Here is a 22981-nt window from a genome sequence, read left to right as displayed (position 1 = left end):
CAGTGTTCTTGCCTGGAGAATCCCAGGGAAGGGGAGCCTGGTGGGCTGCCGTCTATGGAGTCGCACAGAGTTGGATACAACTGAAGCGACTTAGCAGTGTAACCAAAGTTTTCTTTGGTGGCCTAGAGACTCTTTGTCTATATCTTAAAGCAACTGAGGATAATTAGCTCTACCATCACAGCCCTACATGGACAAATATATCCTGGTAACATTGAGATGGATATTTATAGCTTATGCCATTGCACAGTGAATTTGTCCTTCTGGAATTTTGATTTATTCTGTTAACTAACAGAAGGGAAGAATAACAGAAGCCTGGATTCCGGTTCTGGCTACACCACTTATTAGCTTTGGAACCTTGAACAAAGTTGTTTAACCTCTCTGAACCTCACTTTCATAGCTATAAGGATACCTCTTTTTTCTTGATTGTTCTGAGTTGTTGTAAATGAAATAGTTTTCTTAAATGTTAATCATAGTACCTTGAAAATAATGACAGTACCATATATGATAATAGCTATTATTTTCATTATTGATGTAGAACAAGAGCAGGGAGTAAATTAAAAAAAACAACAACAGAACTTGCTTTGCAAAGTTGAGTGTTTTGGAAACCAGCAGTTCAGTGATAAGTGTTAAGATGGACTAATGAAACCTACCCTTACTTTAAAAACATTATAGTTCTGGAGATCAGGGTTTTTTAGTGCAAACTGCATATTCTCTTTGCTTGCTGTTTGCAATAAGCCTTTCTCTGCCCAAAGAAGCAAATAAACAAACAGAAGCCCCCAAATATTATAGTCCTTGCAATTTGTCAATTTGTTTAATTTAAAACACTTCTAAGTATACATGTTTATATCTTTAGATGTGTCTCTGTGCATGTATGTGTGTGTGTGTGTGTGTGTTTGAAAAAGAGTATATGTATGCATTTGTTTAAATCTAGACTAGTTTGTTTGGTTAGTGGTCTTATCCTTAGTTTACTTAGAATTTTAGTAAAAATTTACAGATATCTTAAGAATTTTTGTAATTTTTGAACTTTTAGAACTTTTTGAACTTTTAAACAAGCCATTTAATATGAAAACTTAATTTTTTCCTAAGCCCAGTTTCCCACCTTATAAATGGAAAATAAGCAAAAACAGAACGAGTCATCAGCAAAAAGAGAAAAATATATGTTTTCAGAATATGGTATCCACTCTATATCAGGAATATAAATAAGATAATTTTTCTGAAAAAGTTGGAGGAGAGGAGAAAAGAGAAAACCTAAACTCACTGAGAATTATTTGTGTTTTTACCCTCCTTTCCATGCATACTTTTAAGTGGTTTGACTCTGCCTTTTCTTAAAGCATTTCTTAAAAATTGGAGGTATGCCTGAAAAGGAGACAAAATAACTCTTTGGGAAATGTGTTTTCCAAAATGAGTGTTTTCTAAGATGTTCTAAATTTTTACTCATCCTCAGAAATGGCTGGTAATGGGTTATCAGCAAGCTATTCAAGTTTGTGCCCTTGTTGTATAATGATCTTACCGCTGTGTTACAGGGAGCATCTGCTTAGAAGGATTTGGGGATATGTTCCTGGGCCAGACATCCAGAGATACTCTGTGGTTTGCAAGGTTTTCAGTGTTTTGTTGTATGGGTTCTGTTTCACTTACTGAGCTAGTAATAACAGTATTATCATTTTATCCTTTGAATCTGATAAATCTAAAAGATTTGCAGTAGATTTGAACTGGCAGACAACCATGGTCTTTGCATTTCTTAATATTGTCATTCACTGCTTTCTTAATTTGTAAGAAGAGCTTTCCAATAATAGTTTATTTTAGTGGGCCTACTTGGTACATAAACTCTGACAAAAATTCAATAATCTGCTGTAAATGCAGTGCCCAGAAAATATTCTCACCAGACCCTTGCCCTTTTGAGAATATGAGGTAAATTAGCTGTTACTATTGAGAAACATTGAAATGTAGAAATTTATCCAAAACCCAATAAACATTGAAAGTAGAATAACTTGATAACTGATAACCGTGGCTAGAACCATGGTCTCTTCATATTTTCTCTTTCTTCCTGGTTCAGTCTTGGAAGGTTGTTCTTTTAAGCATTTATCTATTTCTTCTAGGTTGTTCATTTTATTGGCATATGGTTGTTTGTAATAATCTCATATGATCCTTTGTATTTCCATAGTGTCCATTGTAACTTCTCCTTTTTCATTTCTAATTTTATTGATTTGGATCCTCTTTTTTTTCTTGATGAGTCTGACTAAACATTTATCAATTTTGTTTATCTTCTCAAAGAACTAGCTTTTAGTTTCATTGATCTTTGCTGTTGTTTTCTGCATCTCTATTTCATTTATTTCTGCTATGATCTTTATGATTTCTTTCCTTTTACTAACTTTGGGTTTTGTTTGTTTTCTTTCTCTAGTTGCTTTAGGTGTAAGGATAGGTTGTTTGAAATTTTTCTTGTTTCTTGAGGTAGGATTATATTGGTATAAACTTCGCCTTTAGAATTGCTTTTGCTGCATCCCATAGATTTTGACTTCCCTGGTGGCTCAGACAGTAAAGCATCTGCCTACAATGCAGGAGACCGGGGTTGACCCCTGGGTGGGGAAGATCCTCTGGAGAAGAAAATGGCACCCCACTCCAGTTCTCTTGCCTGGAAAATCCCATGGATGGAGGAGCCTGGTAGGCTACAGTCCATGGGGTCACGAAGAGTCGGACACGACTGAGTGACTTCACTTCACTTCATAGATTTTGAATTGTGTTTTCATTGTCATTTGTTTCTAGGTATTTTTTTATTTCCTCTTTGATTTCTTCTATGATCTCTTGATTATTTGGTAGCATATTATTTAGTCTCCATGTGTTTGTGGTTTTTCTTTTCCCCTGTAACTGATTTCTAATTTCTTAATGCTATGGTCAGAAAAGATGCTTGATATGGTTTTAGTTTTCTTAAATTTACTGAGGCTTGATTTATGACCCAAAATGTGATCTATCCTGGAGAATGTTCCATGTGTATTTGAGAAGAAAGTGTATTCTGCTGCTTTCCTATTGAATGTCCTATAAGTATTAGTTAAGTCTCTCTGGTCTAATGTGTCATTTAAGGCTTGTGTTTTCGTATTAATTTTCTGTCTGATTTGTCTGTTGGTGTAGGTAAGGTGTTAAAGTCCCCCACTATTATTGTGTCACTGTCAGTTTCCCCTTTTATGGCTGTTAGCACTTGCCTTATATATTAAGGTATGCATCTGTTGGGTGGAAGTATTAAGTCACTTAGTCGTGTCTGACTCTTTGTGACCCCATGGACTGTAGCTGCCAGGCTTCTCTGTCCATGGAATTCTCCAGGCAAGAATACTGGAGTGGGTTGCCATTCCTTTCTCCAGGGGATCTTCCCCATCCAGGAATCAAACCCAGGTCTCCTGCATCGCAGGCAGATTCTTTACCATCTGAGCCACCAGGGAAGTCCTGTGTTGGGTGCATATATATTTACAGTTGTTATGTCATGTTCTTGGATTTATCCTTTGATCATTATGTAGTATCCTTTCTTGTCTTTTGTAACAGTCATTATTTTAAAATCTATTTTTTTCTGCTACAAGTATTGCTACTCCACTTTCTTCTGATTTTCTTTTGCACGGAATATCTTTTCCACCCCCTCAGTTTACCTGATTTGTAAATCTTACCCAAAGTTCTTTGTGTTAACAAGGATACTTTTCTCATATTTGAAGTGAGCAGGGACAGCTGTCAGTCTAGATTGTTCTGTTTTTGGCTTCTGGATAATGAAACCATGGTCTAGTTTACACTTTCTATTTCACTTGTCAAACATCGACACAGATTTCCTTGGAGAATTGAGCCTGAGACCTACTTAATGTTGATATCACAGTATCTTAGAGCTGAATTTCAATCCAGATTTTCCCATGTGATTATTCTGTTAAAACTGATGTCGTTGCTTGACCCTTCTACCAATCCTTGGGTTCCATTTACATTTTTACATACTCTGTAAAATGAATAAGCATAACCACAAGAAGCAGTTCATTTGAATAAAATGATATTTTCTCTCAATAGATAGATCTCTTCCATCTATCTAATTTGACAAAGCTTGACATTTGAATAAATGTATTTATTTTTTTGTGGTTTTGCTGGAAATATTTTAGTCCCATTAGTGCCTGTTTAAAATTCTAACTGAAAAAACCAACAGATACAAATTAAAAAAATGAGCATATGTGAATTACTGAGTATAATTCTAATTTTAAGCCAGTTTAGTTCATGTTTATAAATGGTCCAACTTTATGGTAGTCCTAGTAGTTTATTGGCAAGATGCCAAAAATATAGATTATAGATTGCTTTTTAAAATAATTCTTTTTATTGGATGAAATGATCTGATCTTAGCAGTTCTAGTCTTCCATGGCAATGACAAAGTTTAGGCAGATGATGAACAACTATGTTAGTTAATCTTGTCTAAATAAAAGATATTTTACTTGATATTTTTACAGCAATATTCTTTCTTTTCTTTTTAAAATTTTAATTATATATTTATATGTATAATTTAGTATAGTTGATTTACAAAGTTGTATTAATTTCAGGTATACAGCAAAGTGATTCAGTTATATATATATGTGTGTGTGTATGTAATGAGTGTGTGTGTGTGTGTGTAGATTATATACATATATATATATATATGGAGAAGGAAATGGCAACCCATTCCAGGATTCTTGCATGGAGAATGCCATGGACAGAAGAGCCTGGTAGGCTACAGTCCATGTGATCATAAAGAGTCAGACAAGACTGAGCGACTGACACATACACAAAAACATATATATGTATATTATATACACATATATGTATGTATATATTATATTCATTTATATCATTTTTTTAGATTCCACATATAAGTGATATCATATATTTGTCTTTATTTTACTTACTTCACTCTGCATGACAATCTCTAGGTCCATCCACATTTCTACAAATTGCATATATATATATATATGTATAATATATTATATAATATGTATATAATATATATATATTCTTTTTCAGATTCTTTTCCATTATAGGTTATTACAAGATATTGAATATAATTCCCTGTGCTATACAGTAAGCCCTTATTTTTTCTCAGTTTTCTTTAACATAGTAGGTATATGTTAAATCCAAACTCTGAATTTATCGCTACCTCCTGCTCCCCTTTGAGAGCCATAAATAGGTTTTTTTATGTCTGTGAGTCTTTTTCTGTTTTGTAAATAAGTTCATTTATATCATTTTTTTAGATTCCATATATAAGTAATATCATATATATGTCTTCATTTTACTTACTTCACTCTGCATGACAGTCTCTACGTCCATCCACATTTCTACAAATGGCATACTTTCATTTCTTTTTGTGACTGAATAATATTCCTTTGTATATATGTACCACATCTTCTTTGTCCATTCATCTGTCTGTGGACATTTAGGTTGGTTCCATGTGCTGGCTTTAGTAAACAGTGCTGCTGTGAACATTGGGGTGCATGTATCTTTTAGAATTAGAATTTTCTCTGGATAAATGCCCAAGAGTGGGACTGCTGGATTACATGGTAACTCTATTTGTAGTTTTTCAAGGAACCTCTGTATCATTTTCCGTGGTGCCTGCACTGGTTTACATTCCCACCAATAGTATGTGACGCTTCCTTTTTCTCCACATCCTTCCCAGCATTTATTATTTGTAGACTTTCTGATAATGTCCATTCTGACCTGTGTGAGATGATATATACCTCATTGTAGTTTTGATTTGTATTCTCTAATAATTAGTGATTTTGGAGAATCTTTTTATTTACCTATTGGACATCTACAAGCCAAAGAGAGAGGCCTCAGATGAAACTACACCTGTCAACACCTTGATTTTGAACTTTTAGCCTTCCTAACTATGGGGGGAAAAAAAATGGAGAAGGCAATGGCAACCCACTCCAGTACTCTTGCCTGGAAAATCCCATGGGTGGAGGAGGAACCTGGTAGGCTGCAGTCCATGGGGTCGCTAAGAGTTGGACACAACTCAGCAACTTCACTTTCACTTTTCACTTTCATGCATTGGAGAAGGCAATGGCAACCCACTCCAGTGTTCTTGCCTGGAGAATCCCAGGTAGCACAGAGTCGGAAACGACTGAAGCGACTTAGCAGCAACTATGGGAAAATAGTTTTGTATGAGCTAGCAGCTTATGGTATTTTGTTATGGCAGCCCTAGCAAACTAATACAGCATATGAGAGTTCTAATTACTCTACATCTCACCAACATTCAATCTTATACTCTTAATTATTATCATTCTAATAGGTGAGAAAAGATACCTGTTTTAATTTGAATATCCTGGCAACTAAAATTTTGAAGTTGATCACTCTTCAGAATTATTAATCATTAAAGTTCCTCAGCTGTGGATTGCATGGTCATCTATTTTGTACATTTTTCTCTCAGTTCGTCTTTTCTTATAGATTTGATGGAGTTCTTTATATAATCTAGATAATAATTTAGATACTTTCCATTATCCTCTCTGCATTCAATAAACTTTATTGCATACATTTTTCTATTCATATTTAAGGCAGTTAAGTTTATCAGTCTCTCTTTTTAAGGTTTAGGCTTTTAAATTCTTGTTTAAGAAATCCATCTCTGACCCAAGATCATGAAGAATATAAAATTTCTTCTAAAATTTTAAAGTTTTGATTGTCTGATTATTTAAATTTTCACATTTTTCAAGTAGGAACCCAGCTCTCTAAGCAATCATTTATTGAATAATTTATCTTTCCCTAGTAATTTAGAATGATACCTTTGTTATATATGTTGGGATCTGTCTCCAGGAACTTTATTCTTAAGTTCCATTAATTTATCTGATCTTTTGCCAGTACCATACTGTTTTGTATTATATTTAGTTAATCTGATTGGGTAAATCCTCCCCCCATTTACTATTTTGCAAAATTTCTAGTCTCTGAGGATTTTTGTGATTTATATGAGTATTAGGATCACCTGAGCGACTGATCTGATCTGATCATTCAATTAAAAGATCCTTTTATAATTTTTATTAGAATTATATCCGGTCAATTTGGGCTGTGATTACTTCTTCAGAAAATATATGATATTTGTCATGCATATCTTACTATTGTTTAGATTTATTTCTTCCTTATCATTTTGTTTGTTATTTTAAATGTGATGTATTTAAAAGATACATTTTGTAATTTGTGGTTATTGTTTAGGGACAGTAAACTAATTTTTTATATCTTAATACTGTGTCTAGAAATTTCCTTGAACTTAGTGCAGTTAGTTTGTAGATTATTTTGGATTTTCTACATTAAAGATCATATCATCTGTGAATATCAACAGTTGTTTCTTCCTTTCCTATATTGTAAGTCTTACTCTTTCTTACTGCATTGACTAAGACTTCCCAGAACAGCAGAGCAGTGATGGCAGACATTTCTTCTGCTGTTTCTAACTTTAAAAGGAATACTTTTAATTTTGATCCACAGTGATTTTTACTGTGAATTTTTTGATACATACTCCTTATCAACTTAGGGAGTTTACCTTCTATTCCTTAAGAATTTTATAATGGATAAATTTTAACTTTTGTCAAATGATTTTTTTCCTGTTTCTGTTGAGATGGTAATTTTATTATTGCCTTTAACTTGTTATTTCATTGAATTTACATTAGTATCTTTTCTAGTTATAAACCAACTAGATATTCTTGATAAAGTCTGGTCATGGTGTATTTTTTAAAACATTGCTATGGTAATATATCACTTAGGATTTTGAAAACAAATTTTTTGTTGGCCTTTAATTTTCCTTTTCTTGACCTTTATACCACTTTTCTATCAATTTTATACTAATTTCAGGAGTGGGAGTTTGGAACTTCTCTTTTTATATTCCGTAGGAAAAAATTTATATAACTATTTTATGAATATTTATGAAACTAATATATAAAAATGCCTGGTCCTAGAGTTTTTTTAACTTAAATAGCTTTTTGATTACTGACTAAATTTCTGTTTCTTCTTGAATCTATTTTGATATTTCAGTTTCCTCTAGAAGTTTTTTTTTTCCATATCTTAACATTAAGTGCCTGAAAATGTAGTATTTTGTGATGAGTTAAAATTCTTTATCTGTGCTTATAATTCTCTTTTCATTCCTAATATTGTTTATTTGTGCCTAGGTTCTTTTTCTTAACAAATATCTTTATTGTTTCAGCATTCATGGCAAAATCATTGGAAGTATTAATATTTAAGAAAGGCAACCTATTTTAAATGAACTATTAATATATTTCTGATGAGAAAAGTTTAATTTTTCTGAGAGACCTGTGTAATCATAACACTTAGGCTACAAGATTCACTGTTTTTCATATTCTGACCACAAAGCAGGAATTCACTGATTTTTATGTTTTTGAACAGAGCCACTGAATTCCCTGAAAAGTGGCTTATGTTTGTGTATTAGAAGGACAACATCATGTTTGAAAGATTTTCTTCAAATGTTTTATTCCAGAGAATTTCATAATTTTTGAAATATGCATAATATTAGAAAACATGAACATGTTGACATTTTTAGTAGGAAATGAAGATTATCTACAGGAAACCCTGTTTCATATTCCATGACATTAAATATAATCAGTGAAATAGGCCAGCCACACAGTCTGCTTTCCTTTCATTCTCTGATGACTATTGATGTTTAATCTTTTAATATGCTTATGTTTTTTTAAATTTATTTTGTGTGTGTGAAGTATCTATTCAAATCTTTTCCCATTTCGCCCTCCCCCCCACCCCTGCTTGGGTTGTGTTCTGATGATTGGATCCTTTATATAATTTAGGCAGAAATCTTTTAACAGATATGAGATTTGCAAATATTTTCTTCTAGTCTGTGTCATGTCTCACCATTGTCTTAACAGTGTCTTTTTAAACAAAGAGTTTTTAATTTCAGTGACGTCTGATTTATCAGTTCTTTCTTTTATGGATCATGTTTTGGTGTCATATCTAAGAAAACTAAAGGTATTTTTTTTGTTTTCTTCTATGAGTTTTATTGTTGTAAAAGCTATCCTTTCTCCACTAAATTGCTGTGACTTTATAATAAATCAGTTTTGCATACTATGTGTGGTCCTATTCCTGGACTCTATTCTGTTTCATTGATTTCTTCATTTATCTTTATGCTGGTACCTCGCTATATTGATTATTGTAACTTTACAATCTTGATATCAGATAGTGTTGGTCTTTCAATTTTCTTAGTCTTTCACAGATTTGTTTTAGGTGTTTGCTGTTCCATATGAATTTTAGAATTGGCGTGTCAGTTTCTAAACAAAGTTCATCATTTTTACTTTGTAGATTTTATATATCTTTTACTGCATCATATTTAATTTTTTCATGATTTTGTTACTATAAGTAATAATGTGCTTTGAAATATCAGTTTCCCATTGTTTTTTTCCTAAATATAAAAATACATTGAACTTTATATGTTGATTTTGAATTCTGCACCCTTATTAAACTCCCTCAGATTTTCTACTTGGGGACTTACAAGTTTCATGAATTTAGATGTTCAAATAACTCACCAGAGTTGGATATTTTTAAAAATAAGCCTTCTGTCCCTTCTTCTTTTTCTTTTCCTGCTAGAACTCCAGTAATCATAGATTGCTTTGCTTATGGAATTTATAATTTGATTTGGGGAATATATAATTTCCTTAGTCTTTCTTCACTCTTTTTCTTTTTGTTTCTTTTTGCTCCTCTGACTAGATAATTTCAAACGAGCTGTCTTCAGGTTCACTAATTCTTCGCTTGATCAAGTCTGTTGTTGAAGCTTTTTGTTGAATTCTTTAGTCATTGTATTTTTCAGGTCTAGGTTTCCTGGTTTGTTGTTGTTGTTGTTATGGTTTCTGTTTTCTTATTGAATTCACAATTTTGTTACATGCATTGTTTTCCTAATTTTTATTAGCTGTTTTTTCACAGTTCACTGAATTTTTTTAAGAGGATTGCTTTCAGTTCTTTGTTAGACAGTTGACAGATCTTCATTTCTTTGGGTATAGTGATTGGAGCTTTATTAGTTTCATTTGGTGGTTTTATATTTACCTGATTCCTCATGATCCTTCTGTCCTTGTGTGGATATATTCTCCTTTGAGAAAGTGGCGTCTTTTCCAGCCTTTACTGAATTACTTAAGCAGGGAGAGACCTTTACCAGTCAGCTCAGCTTAGGGTTCTGGATGGGCAGCTGGTAGCAGCCTTAGACAAGGAGTGCTTACATTCATAACATGAGTTAGAGAAGGCTACTGTGTGTGCTCTGAAGTTGAGGGACAGAGCAAGTGTTATTTTTCTGCATTTGGGTAGGTCTCAGAGCTGGGCTTCACATTTTCAGACTGAACTGCTAGCTGAGATCTGCATTCAGGTAGGGCCACTTGCTGGGCTCTGTAGTCACCTAGTCAGGCAGGGTTGTGGGGAATGTTCTCTGGCCTGCTGTCCAGGGAGTGCTGTTGTTTGCATTTTGGGGAACGAGCAGGGCCATACACTGAGCTCCACATTCATCTATGGTTGTATGGGGCCTCAAGCTATGCCCCCTGACTTGATGACACCATTGGCAAGACTCTGTATTCAGTTAAAGCCATACACAGAGCTTTATGATCAGACGGGAACTCAGGGTGTACTTCTAGATCAGATTGGGACATACACTGTGCCCCAAAACTGGGTGGGCCTATAGGCTGGGTTCTGTAATTTAGAAGGCTATTGTCTGTACTCTGCTGTTTGACAGTCTCTTGCTGGGCTTCTTGGCCAGGTAGGCTGCCAGTTGTACCCCACAGTTGGGTGGAGCTGGAGGCTATGCTCAGTGGTTGAGGGGTTGCTTTTTGGGCTCACTGGTTGGGTGGGGCCATAGGTTATGCTTTATGATTAGGTGAGGTGGTTACCTGGACATTCAAACTGGGTGGGTTTTCAAGCCATGCTCAGCAAATGAATGGGTTGTAGGCTATGGTGTGCTGCTGTACAGCGCCAAGGGCTGGTCTCCACATAGTCAGTACCAGAAGCTAGGCTTCAAAGCTGTCGAGGGACACTGTCTGGACTTTCTCAGTCAGACAGGACCAGTGGTCATGCTCTGTAGTTGGGCAGGGCTGCTGGCTTGTCTGTCCGCTTGAATGGGCTTATAGGATGGGCTTCAGAGACCAGGGTCTCCAGTCACCTGTGAGGCTGGAGACTATGTTCAGCAGCAGAGTGGTGCTTCTGGCTCAGCTCTCTGCTTGAACAGACCTGCAGAATGGGCTCTGTGGCTGCCTGAGGGCCCTGGCCAGGCTTCCTGGTCAGGTTGGCAGTATACTGGGCTTTGCAGTTGGGTGGGCCTGCTGACTTGCTTTCCTCCTAAGTAGGCCATAGGATGTTCTTCATGGCTGCCCACAACTGTGCGGCATCTTTTGCCAGTCTTCACTGGTGGATGGGATTGGAGGCTATACTCAGTGGTTGCATGTGGCCAGTGACTTTCTTCCCTGCTTGGGTGGCCATAGGATGTGCCGAGTGACTGCCTAGCATCTCAGGCCAGGCTTCCTGCTCAAGGTGGGGTTGAAGGCTATGCTCAGCAGTTGAGTAGGGCTGCTGACTTGCTTCCCTGTATCGGCAGAGCCCTAGAATTTGCTCCTCCTCCAAGACAGCCCTCTGGCTGAGGAACCAACCATGCAGAACTGCCAGCCAAATTCCCAGACCAGCTGAGGTCATGAGTTCAGCTCTGCAAGAGGTCAGAGTCACTTGATCAGGATCTCAGTTCAGGCCCAACTACTAGTAGGAATGCAGTCTGCCAAGATCTGCACACTGACTGCTGTGAGCCGTTTCCTCCTACTCCATCTCTAGCTGATTCTCCTAGTAGTCCCCATGAAGTACTTAAGTGGGCCTCCCAGGAAGCACCTGGAATGCTGGGGAAGCTTCATGTCCTCTTACACTCTTTTTTTTTCTGCAGGAGAAACTTTAGGCCCAGGGGATCTCTTCAGTATAGCACTGCACTGAGCTGGTGAGGGTTGGGGTCGGGGAGGTGGTCAACGTGAAATCACTCCTCTTGCTCTTCTAATGCCCTTTTTCACAGCTTTTATGGTTGAAGGGGATACTTCATACTCACCCTTTCATTCTGGGATCTTTAAAAAGGTATCTAGTCTGTGAATAGTTGCTAGTTACTCTCTCCCTGAGGAGTGCTGTAGCCAAGAATCACCTATTTTTCCCTCCATCTTTCTCCAGATTCCAGTTTTATTAAACCATTGTTTCATAAGTTTTATCAGGGTTTTCATGTGTTTTTGTTGTTGTTGTTCAGTCGCCAAGTCATGTCTGACTCTTTGTGACCCCATGGACTGCAGCACACCAGGCCTCCCTGTCCCAGGTTTTCACTTGTTCCAGCCTTAATGATAAATCTGACCTCTGTTACTTCATCTTGGCCAGAAGATATTCTATATATCTTTTTGCATAGTGAATGTAATCAGATCAGATCAGATCAGTTGCTCAGTCATATCCGACTCTTTGCGACCCCATGAATTGCAGCACGCCAGACCTCCCTGTCCATCACCAACTCCTGGAGTTCACTCAGACTCACGTCCATCAAGTCAGTGATGCTATCCAGCCATTTCATCCTCTGTCGTCCCCTTCTCCTCTTGCCCCCAATCCCTCCCAGCATCAGAGTCTTTTCCAATGAGTCAACTCTTTGCATGAGGTGGCCAAAGTACTGGAGTTTCAGCTCCTTCCAAAGAAATCCCAGGGCTGATCTCCTTCAGAATGGACTGGTTGGAAAAACATTCAATTACCTAAATATTCAGGTAAAGAGATTGTTCTTACAGATTTACTCTTTTCTCTATGGGATTTAGAAAGAAAAGCCCTTATTGTGTTCATTTTTTGCATTGAGTTTTCTATTACTTTTTTTTTTTGTAGTTCTTTTTTTTTTAATTTTTAAACTTTACAATATTGTTAATTTAATTTAATTTAATTTTTTAACTTTACAATATTGTATTGATTTTGCCATATATCAAAATGAATCCACCACAGGTATACATGTGTTCCCCATCCTGAACCCTCCTCCCTCCTCCCTCCCCATACCATCCCTCTGGGTTGTCCCAGTGCACCAGCCCCAAGCATCCATTTCTAGTTTATAAACCATAACTAGTTTATCCATAGTTGGATTACATTATTACATATAAATCACTAATTCTTTTCTGTTCGATTAGAATCAGATCGGATTTAATGCTTAATGGAACTCTGCTGAAAAGACCTTATGCTGTTTTTCCATGCCTGTTTTCCCCTAACATTATTGTGTAAAGAAATGAGATAAAAAGGAGAACCTGGACATATCTTTCTATTGACTGAAATTTTGTGTCACTAAAATGTATTCTGGAAAAGGACATCCTAATCCTATGGTATATTGCTGCCATAATAAATTACAAGAGGTGGTAATTTTATTTTGTTTTCAAATTATTTCCTACAAACCAGCCATCTAATTCAGAAAGCGGTTAAGAGCCAAGTTTTAAAAATTATGTACCAGGAAATGCCTCATTTATGAATGTATACGTATTTGTGCTCATAAATTGGGTAATTGTGCACCTAACAACTCTCTTCATTTTACCATTATTCTGTTGTTTGTATACAAATGAGGCTTCTTTTAATTCAAATTCTGTAGCCTGGAACATTCACGATTAGTGGATGACTATCATTTCTGCTTCTGTTCAGTGTTAATGCATACAATTTCATGTGAAATTATAGAATATTTTATTTACTCTGGTATAACTGTAGCTTCCCTGGTGGCTCAGATGGTAAAGCGTCTGCCTGCAGTGCAGAAGACCCAGGTTCGATCCCTGGGTTGGGAAGATCCCCTGGAGAAAGAAATGGCAACCCACTCCAGTACTCTTGCCTGGAGAATCCCATGGGCGAAGGAGCCTGGTAGGCCACAGTCCATGGGGTCACAAAGAGTCAGACACGACTGAGCAACTTCACTTTTTTTTCTTTATAACTGTAACAAGAGCTTCTTTACTAAGCATTCATTCTGAAGTTAATTTGGCTTTATCTGTTATATAAAAATGCTAGAAAAGGTATTAAAGTTTTATATTACTTTTTTCATCAGGTTGATATCTAAATTTAAGTTCTGTCAAGTATAGTTTAAAAATTGGAATGATTGCGATGATTGGAATGATACTAATTTGTAATGATACAAATTAATATCCCAGGCATTTTAAGGTTACAGCTCATCTCTAAAATGACTGAGCCCAGATAGAGTAGTCCTGATAAGGCTTATTGACACACTGTGCTAGCTATTTAGAGACATTTCATCATTTAAATAGGTTATAGAAGAAAAAATCAGCCATTTTTTAATCTTCTCAATATTTTTCCAAAAGTATATATACATATTTATATATATGTGTGTAAATATGTGTGTATGTATTAGTTTCCTATTGCTGCTGTAACACATAACCATAAACTTCTTGGCTTAAAATAGTAGAAATTTATTATCTTACAGTTTGGGAAGTCAGAAATGAGTTACATGGAGCCAAAACCTAGGTGCCTGTAGGGCTGTATTCACTAGAGAAACTCCAAGAGAGAATCTGTGTTCTTGCCTTTACCAGCTCCTAAAGATGCCTTTCTTGAATTTGTTGCTCATGACCCATTCCTCTATCTTCAAAGTAATAGGTATGACCTTCTCTTTTGTAATAAAATTTCCTTTTACTCCCCTCTTATAAGAACACTTGTGGTTATAATTTATGGCTCACTTGGGTAATCCACGCCTATTTCCCCTTCTCAGGATCCTTAATCACACATATAGTTTTCTGTCACCTAAGATAGTATTACAGATTCCAGGATTAGGATGTGAATAGCTTTTATGGCAAAATTGGAGTATAGAATACTGTCAAAAGTCACATAAAAACAAAATATGTTAGAAATAAGTACAGTTTAGAAAAAAGTTGTACAGGTTGATAATATAAGCAAGAAATCCTGGAGTTCCTCTGCTATGTTCCAACATTTTATGTTGTTGACTGGTAGTTTTCATTCCTGACATAAACAGGACATTAACAGTCAGGTGTTTTTTCTGGTATTCTTCATCTTCTATTCTTGTCTTTCCCTTCCTTTTAAAACCAATGCTTAGTAATCTAAGGTTATAAGTTCATGAACTGGAGCACAGGTTTACATGGCCTGATATTGTGATTAATTTAGAAATAATTTGCATTTGATATTTGAACATAGACATGTTTTCAATTACATGCTTTTGTACTCCTTTTAAGCCTTTTTGTCACCCTCTCCTTGAATTTTGTTGTTCTCAACACTAGTGAAAGAATTGATCACTTTGGCACTAATGGTGTTATTCAGAGTAGTATGATGAGTTTTTAGGAGACAGTTCTAAAGGTTCATTAATTCTTCAAAGATCATACATCTCTGAGCTAGATTATTTTTTTCTGTATTCAGTATCATTCCAGTGTTTATGTCTTACCCTTACCTTTGAAGAGAAAATTTCATTCGGTACTTCTAATATGTGTTACAGTCCGGTGACTTCTAGAGTTACCAATAAATATGTTTTAGCAAAGTAAGAATGTATTTTTTTGCATAATGTATAAACTAAATGTTTACGTTTTCTTCCTTGAACTACAGAATACCAGAAGGCCCCATTGATCAGGGGCCAGCTTCAGGAAGGATTCGTGCTTTAGAAGAGCAGCTTGTGAAGGCCAAAGAACAGATTGAAAATTATAAGAAACAAACTAGAAATGGTAGGTAATCATACATTGTTTCTCCTCTTCAATATACTGATATTAGTACAAATAATTGAAAGTTTCCTTTCATCAGAATGTTGGAAATGCTAATACTCTCCATTGCTTGACAACAGGTTTGGGGAAGGATCATGAAATCCTGAGGAGGAGGATTGAAAATGGAGCTAAAGAGCTTTGGTTTTTTTTACAAAGTGAGTTGAAGAAATTAAAGAATTTAGAAGGAAATGAACTCCAAAGACATGCAGATGAATTTCTGTCAGATTTGGGACATCATGAAAGGTACTTCCTTTACATTTCATTTGGGATTTAGTAAAGATTATAATCTAAGAATGGGAAATGGAAACCCTTGTTAATTTCCCTGCTGAATGGCAAATGATATCTTCCATGCTGGGAAAGATTGAGGGCAGGAGGAGAAGGGGACCACAGAGGATGAGATGGTTGGATGGCATCACCGGCTCAATGGACATGAATATGGGTAAACTCCGGGAGCTGGTGATGGACAGGGAGGCCTGGCATGCTGCGGTTCATGGGGTCGCAAAGAGTTGGACATGACTGAGCGACTGAACTGAACTGAATTTAGAAGCAGTAGAGTGCCTGAGGGCTCAGTGGATGATAATCACTGAATGTAGTTCATCACCAGAAAATATTATTTTAAATGAATTTCTAGAAATCTTTATGCCCTGAATAAACTCCAAAGGTAGTGCTCAGTCAACTAGCAATACATTAAAATATCTTCCTTTAAATCTCCTTGTTATACAACTGACATTTGAAGTGGAGTGTGCAGTTTACATTATAGTACATTCATTGGAACACATACTAAGGCTGGCAGTTGTTTTGAATTGAAACACTGAAAACTTCAGCAACTTTTTAAGATTTCTAGTGAAAGGTTAATAAGTTTTTGATAAAAAAGGAGCATTCTGTTAATTGCTCTTCCATTTAGTTGCTAGAAAGAAGAACCTAAAATCTGCCTAGTTTAATTTGTTTCTCCTGTTTGCGCATTTCTGAAAATGTGGAGTTTATCTTCCGTGGCAAAGGACACATTTTGGTCTGGTGTGTTCATGCAGAACAAAATGTATCTGAGAATCTTTATAGATATGTAAAACCTGTCCATAGGCCTATTATATTTGCAAGTCTATATTCCCAGTGGGATTCTGATGGCAATTACTGTCTCATTAGTGAACAATAAAAGAAAAATTGTTGTATTAACACAGCCTACCACTGTGAAGAGGAAAAGAATTACCCCACAACCTAGAGATTCATATATATTAACATATCAGCAATATTGTAGTTATTTTAAAATATTGCTTTGCTGTTTTAAGTGAAATTACAAATAAAATCTGTCAGTTTATTGGAATCATTTTAGTATTAGTGAATCTATAGCAGTTTAAGATGGCATATATTTCAAGGGGCATTGATTTACTAGGCCACAGATTCAGCAGTCCCTTTGAAATTTTTGCCTAACTTGCAGTCAGGTCATACTTAGACCTTTAAACCAAATATGGACTGATTTTGTCCTTAAAGCTTCTCCACCCTAAGCTGATTCTGGGCACCATGGTTCTGTTATTTGGAGCTTTGTGCTTGTGTGCTTTGCTAACTGCAGTTTTTTAGGAAAATGCAGATCTGAAGAGGATTTGAGTTGGGCAGACTATATGGTATTTTAAAGGATAAATTTTGGCTCTTCTGATACAATATTTAATTTTAAAGTTTGAATGATTTAATTACTTGAAAATTTCATTTTTTCAGTTCAGTTCAGTAACTCAGTCATGTCCGACTCTGTGACCCCATGGACTGTAGCACGCCAGGCTTTCCTGTCCATCACCAAGTCCCAGAGCTTGCTCAAACTCATGTCCATCGAGTCAGTGATGCCATTTTATTTTTTTGCCTTTTCCAAATTAAAATAATTATTTAAAAATTATTTTGTGCTTAGGTTCTGTGACTGTATGTAGGAATTGAAAAAATATGTGGAAATAAAAAATTGGGGGCCCTGAAGAGTTGATGTAAATCAATGTTAATTTTTTTATGAGTTGAGTTCAATCTTAAATACGTTTTGTTTCTTGACACTGCCTTTTAGTAAATGTTAAGTAATAATATTTTGCTGAAAACAAAAAAGGAAAGAGACCCAAAATACCCGGTTTCTTTTGCTGTCTTAAGCAGAACTTATAATGAACTTGGGATACAACTTCACAGGGTGGTAATTTAACTCCAGGCAGCCAGATTAGAATGCTGTATTACAAATAATGAACAAAGGACAACCAAAAATTAGAGAAATAACCTTTAATGAATGTACGAATAGAGAGGATTTGTATGTATGTAGCATATGCCGTCTTACTGTTAATTTCCAAGATGTTTAAGTATAAGAATTAAAATAGACCTTTGTCTCTGGTGATTTTAACATTACACAAAATCCCCATTTTCTTTTTATGCTGTCCCAAATTATAGCATACAAGTGGTCTCTGGACTGAAAGTCCATGTTCTCTGAAAAATTAGTTAGAGGTTAAGGCTTATCAGTTTTATTGTTCAGATTTCCCTTTGAATCACTCATCATTTTTTTTGTTCAGAAAGACATCAGTTATAGTGAAATTACTTATGGGCTTTTGTTTTTTCAGAAGGGCTTTCTTTATGTCTTAAAATTTTGTTCTCATAGAAACTGATCTCCTTTTTTTTTACTTTCTAAATCAACTTTATTGTGTCATAATTTATTTACAATGAAACGTACGTAATGTAGTCTATAGTTCTGTGGGTTTTGACAAATGCTCCTAGTTTTATAACCATCACTGCAATCAAGATACAGAATTGCTACTGCCCTTATAGTCGGCACCCTCCCACCCCCAACTCCAGTCCCTTACAGTCACCAAATCTGTATCTGTCCCTATAATTTTGCCTTTTCCAGAATTTTATGTAACTGGAATCATCCTATGTAGATTTTTGAGAGTGGTTTCTTTCACTTGGCATAATGCATGTGGGATTCACACAGGTGAGAAAAATAGAAGCCAGAGAACTTGATGACTGATCCAGTGTGCCAAGATGGGGGACTCAAAAGTAATTGAAGACTTTGTATTTTGCAGGAAGGATAGCATTCATAAATGGAGATCATTGTTTCTTGTGTAGTAATTTGATTTTTTTCCCTGACAAAGTGTAGTCTCCTGAAGACTAGAACTCTAAATTCAATACCTTCTCTACCCTTCAGTGCTAAGCACTCATTATTTAGTCTGCATTCAGTAAGTTATGTCTTTTTAATTTAGTATATGCATTCTTTGATTATTTCACACTCTACTTTGCACCCTGTGCAAAAACAAAATCCTATTCCATTGAAAGATTTATTAATTTTGTGCAACTAAAGAAAATTATATAACTGAGGTCAGAATATTCTCTTGTAATTGAGAATTGCAAAAGGTATGAAGGGTGAATTATAGGAGAAAAGTCATTTACCTCTAAGTATAAAGCTAGAAAGCCCCAGTTGATTTTAACAGTGGATGCTGCAAAACAGAGTATCTGTTAGAAATCACCAAGTATATAGGGGAGGAATTAGAGGTGGGGATCTAAAGTATTATCAGAGTCATGCTGAAAGGAAGCCTGTGGGGCCAGAAGAAAACCTGACGTTTTGTATTTTTGTACTCACTGCCCTTGACTGCATGTTTGATTTACTTTGGAGGATTTAAGTGACCCCTGTATCTAAAAGTAGTCATGAGACGTCAGTTATCCATGAATCACTAAAAATACAGAGTTTCTGATTTGGAGTGTAAATCTGATTCTAAGCAATGAAGTATGAACTTTCTTTGAATGTGAATGATAAAAAATAATGTTGCTTACCAAATATATCTGATCATTTGCTTATATTTCATGGGCCCTGTGCTCAGTAATTTTTTAAATGCATCTAAAAATATGTTGAAATTGAGAGGGGTAAAAAACCCACTTTGCCTCATCATAAACTTATTAGGGTTGTTAGAGTCAGAGAACTAGTTTAGATTTTATGTTTTATTCCATAGTGCTACTCTTCCTTGAAAGAAGAGGAGAAAAAGTAAAATGAATATGGAACATTATTTTCTTTTGATGACTGTGAGCTCTTGGTTCCAATCTATTTATTTTACAGACACAACTGGAAATTCAGTTTAATATTGAAAAGGAAAAAATATGTATCCTTTGTTGTTTTTACACATTTTTTTCATACTCAGCTTTTATTGTCTCTTAGGCCTTATAGTTTAATATGATAAGTGAAACTGCACATCTTTCATTTTAATTCTTAAAAAAGTAATATACCATACTGAAAGTATATAAATCAGAAGTCCTTTTGTATATGTTTATTAGTGTATATTAGATTTCTTTTTATTTGTGTGAACAATATGAATGGTTTATAGCAATGTTATTATGGAAAGTATGTTTTAAATAAGTCAATTCTAAGAGCAGAACTCCTTATTCAGTGAATAAATTTCCTAGAACCCTAATATAAAACACTAAATGTTGAGTAAATCACAAATATTGCTAATGTCTTCAATTGTCATACTAAGTAGAAAAATTTTAATTTCTAAACATTTTTAACTCGTAAAGTCATGGTCATAGAAATTATGAAGATATTTGAAATTCAGTGCTTATCATCTGATAAATAGAGGCATATCTCACAACAGTCTCTTCTCAACATATCGATAGGTAAATTAGAAAGTCAGTGGGGAAGTCAAAAGTGCTCTGTGCCAGTTGTTAAGAAGTTTTGTGTGTCGTCATTACCCTAGTCTTTTTCCAGCTTCAGCAAGGTATCAAGAGCAGCTGGAGGGCGTCTTAAAACAGGGATTACTGTATCCCATCCTCAGAATTCCTGATTCAGTAGGTCTGGAGTGGGGCCCAAGAATTTGCATTTCTAACATCTTCCTAAGTGATACTGTTGGTCTTTGAGAACAAAGGCTTTACAGAATCCCTGGTTCTCTTTATTGGTTCACCACTGATAGAGGCTATGTTAAAGTGAAAGTGAAGTCACTCAGTCGCGTCTGACTCTTTGCGACCCCGTGGACTGTAACCTACCAGGCTTCTCCATCCATGGGATTCTCCAGGCAAGAATACTGGAGTGGGTTGCCATTTTCCTTCTCCAGGAGATCTTCCCGACCCAGGGATTGAACCTGGGTCTCCCACCTTGCAGGCAGATGCTTTAACTTCTGAGCCACCAGGGAAGCCCAGAGGCTGTGTTAAGTTTCTTGGAAAAATCACATGTTTCTTGGAAAAAATCACATGTCTCTATAGGTTGGTGCGCCTTATCAGTAAACTGTGGGGGAAAAAAAAACTCTTCTTTTGCTCCCCACTTGATGCTGTTTCTTAGTGAGGGGACCATATTTCTTTTCTACAATGTAGCTCTCATTGTTCATTACTCAAAATACCTACCATTAATGCAGCCTGGATTCCAAATATCATGTGGGTTTTAGCTCTCCTGAGATTTTTAGCAAAATGCTGTTGACCTGATTAGCCTATTACTTGGGAGCTAGTTAATTAATAATATTCTTTGACTTTTAGGAGTTTTTATTTATTAAGAATTTAGAGGGGCTGATGGTATAATAAATAAATACAGAGTAGAATATTATTATTACCTGGTATATTGATCTCAAGCATTAATATCATTTGATCTTTCAGTTGTTGATCATTCTAATGATTGTATGTGACCATGCTTCATAGTAATACCATCACATTTACTTGATGCTTCTGATATCATTGATCATGAATTGACCCTGGCCTCTTTGAAATAGCAAGAGGGAAATCAGCAGTTTAGAATGGTTATCTTTGTCATTATGACTTGATTATTTATGTAGTAGTTTTAAGTTCAGTGCTTGGATTTATGATTTTTTAGATTTGGCCCTTAGTTTCTGAGGATATCATGGAAAAGTTTTATCTTACCACCCTTTTTGCTTGTTCAGAAATACATTTCACTTAATTATTGTTGCTTTGGCTCTTTTTGTCATCTTTATGGCACCAGACACCAGTTTATGAAATAGTTAACTGAAGTTGCTTCTTTCTTATTTTAAATCATACCAATTTTTAAAGGATAGGAGGTTTCACAGAACTGATGAGCTATTTCTCAATTAAGTTGACTGAAACTATTGAGAAGCAGCCTAGTAAAGTAGCAGTCTCATTGCTCCTGCCAGGTTTGTATCATCTCATTACCAGTAATTTGTAAAGCAGCTTTGCTAAGACTGAGAACAGCTATGTTTCCCAAATGATGAATGATACTTATGACTAACTAAGCTGATTAGATTTTTGCTACTGTAGGGGAATATGTAACAAAAATACTTCAAATCAGGCAAGGGGTGTGATATCTGACTGGTTATAGGGGAATATTGGTAGGTTAACATCTCACAGGTTTATTTGATCAGAATTGCTAGTCATAACCATTGTGGTCCAATAGCTTGGTTTTTTTCCTCTCTTTATAAAGTAGACTCTTCTTAACTGTCTTTGAAAGGTCCAAGAACTGAAATTTTCATTCTTGAATAGTTAAGTTTTGTGAACCTTCAAATCTATCATTCTTTGTGCTTTATTTTATTATATACATACACTTAATTTTTTTCACATGTGTTTTGATTCTTACATGAAGCTGGAATGTAGTAGCTATTCTTTCTCCAGTTTTTAGTCTCTTTAGGCAAAACGTTTTTGTATGATTGTTTTCCTACTAAGGAATTTAGTGATGCTAAATATCACTAGATACTATCCAGTGATACTAGAACATTCCTCTTAATGTCCTTGGACAAAGGGAGACATTGTCATATGAAGTTACTCTTATTCGGCTTGTTACTGAATTTTTATCAGCCAGATTGTGATTCTCCATCTTCTGTAAGGGAACATTCTGTCCTGAAATAAAATTTGCATTGGAAGGAGAATCTGGTGGGAAAGTGTGTCTCATCTAATGGCCCTAACTCTTGTTTTGCCTGTCCCCACCTTACATCTCCTTGGGTGTGGTTTCCAAGCTCAAAAAAATTTTTGACATTAAAAATACTTAACTTACTAAGGATATCCTATATGCCAGTCACTGCGATAAAGGCTCTCTATTCATTTTCTTGTTTTATCAACATAACAGGAGACACAAGAGACACAGGTTTGATCCCTAGGTCAGGAAGATACCCTGGAGAAGGAAATCCACTCCAGTATTCTTGCCTGGAAAATTCCATGGACAAGGAGCCTGGCGGGCTACAGTCCAAGGGGTTGCAAAGAGTCAGACATGACTGAGCATGCACGAGCAATACTATGTGGCAAACCTCCTTATTTTATGAGCAATACTATGTGGCAAACCTCCTTATTTTATAAAAAATGCTGTACTCAGGCCTAGAGAATTTAGATAGCTTATGCAATTAAGTAGCAGAGCT

The 22981-nt window shown here is 35.6% G+C and overlaps 1 protein-coding gene and 1 non-coding gene across 8 annotated transcripts in view; both read left to right on the top strand.

The window, feature by feature from the left end:
• Positions 1-22981, top strand: part of FUT8 (fucosyltransferase 8) — a 330583-nt gene that overhangs the window by 198874 nt on the left and 108728 nt on the right. For all 7 annotated transcript variants that reach the window (XM_006072122.4, XM_006072125.4, XM_044924842.2 and 4 more), the window contains 2 exons: positions 15535-15650; positions 15767-15929. In XM_006072122.4, coding sequence (XP_006072184.2) covers positions 15535-15650; positions 15767-15929 — 279 coding nt within the window. The remainder of the gene's footprint in view (positions 1-15534; positions 15651-15766; positions 15930-22981) is intronic.
• On the top strand, positions 13692-13763 carry TRNAC-GCA. The gene has a single exon. It is a non-coding gene; the product is annotated as a tRNA-Cys (tRNA).

The sequence above is a fragment of the Bubalus bubalis genome, chromosome 11 (assembly GCF_019923935.1).
Source record: "Bubalus bubalis isolate 160015118507 breed Murrah chromosome 11, NDDB_SH_1, whole genome shotgun sequence".
Taxonomy (NCBI): domain Eukaryota; kingdom Metazoa; phylum Chordata; class Mammalia; order Artiodactyla; family Bovidae; genus Bubalus; species Bubalus bubalis.
The sequence above is the reverse complement of the archived record's forward strand: the minus strand, read 5'-3'. Positions and strand labels throughout refer to the sequence as shown.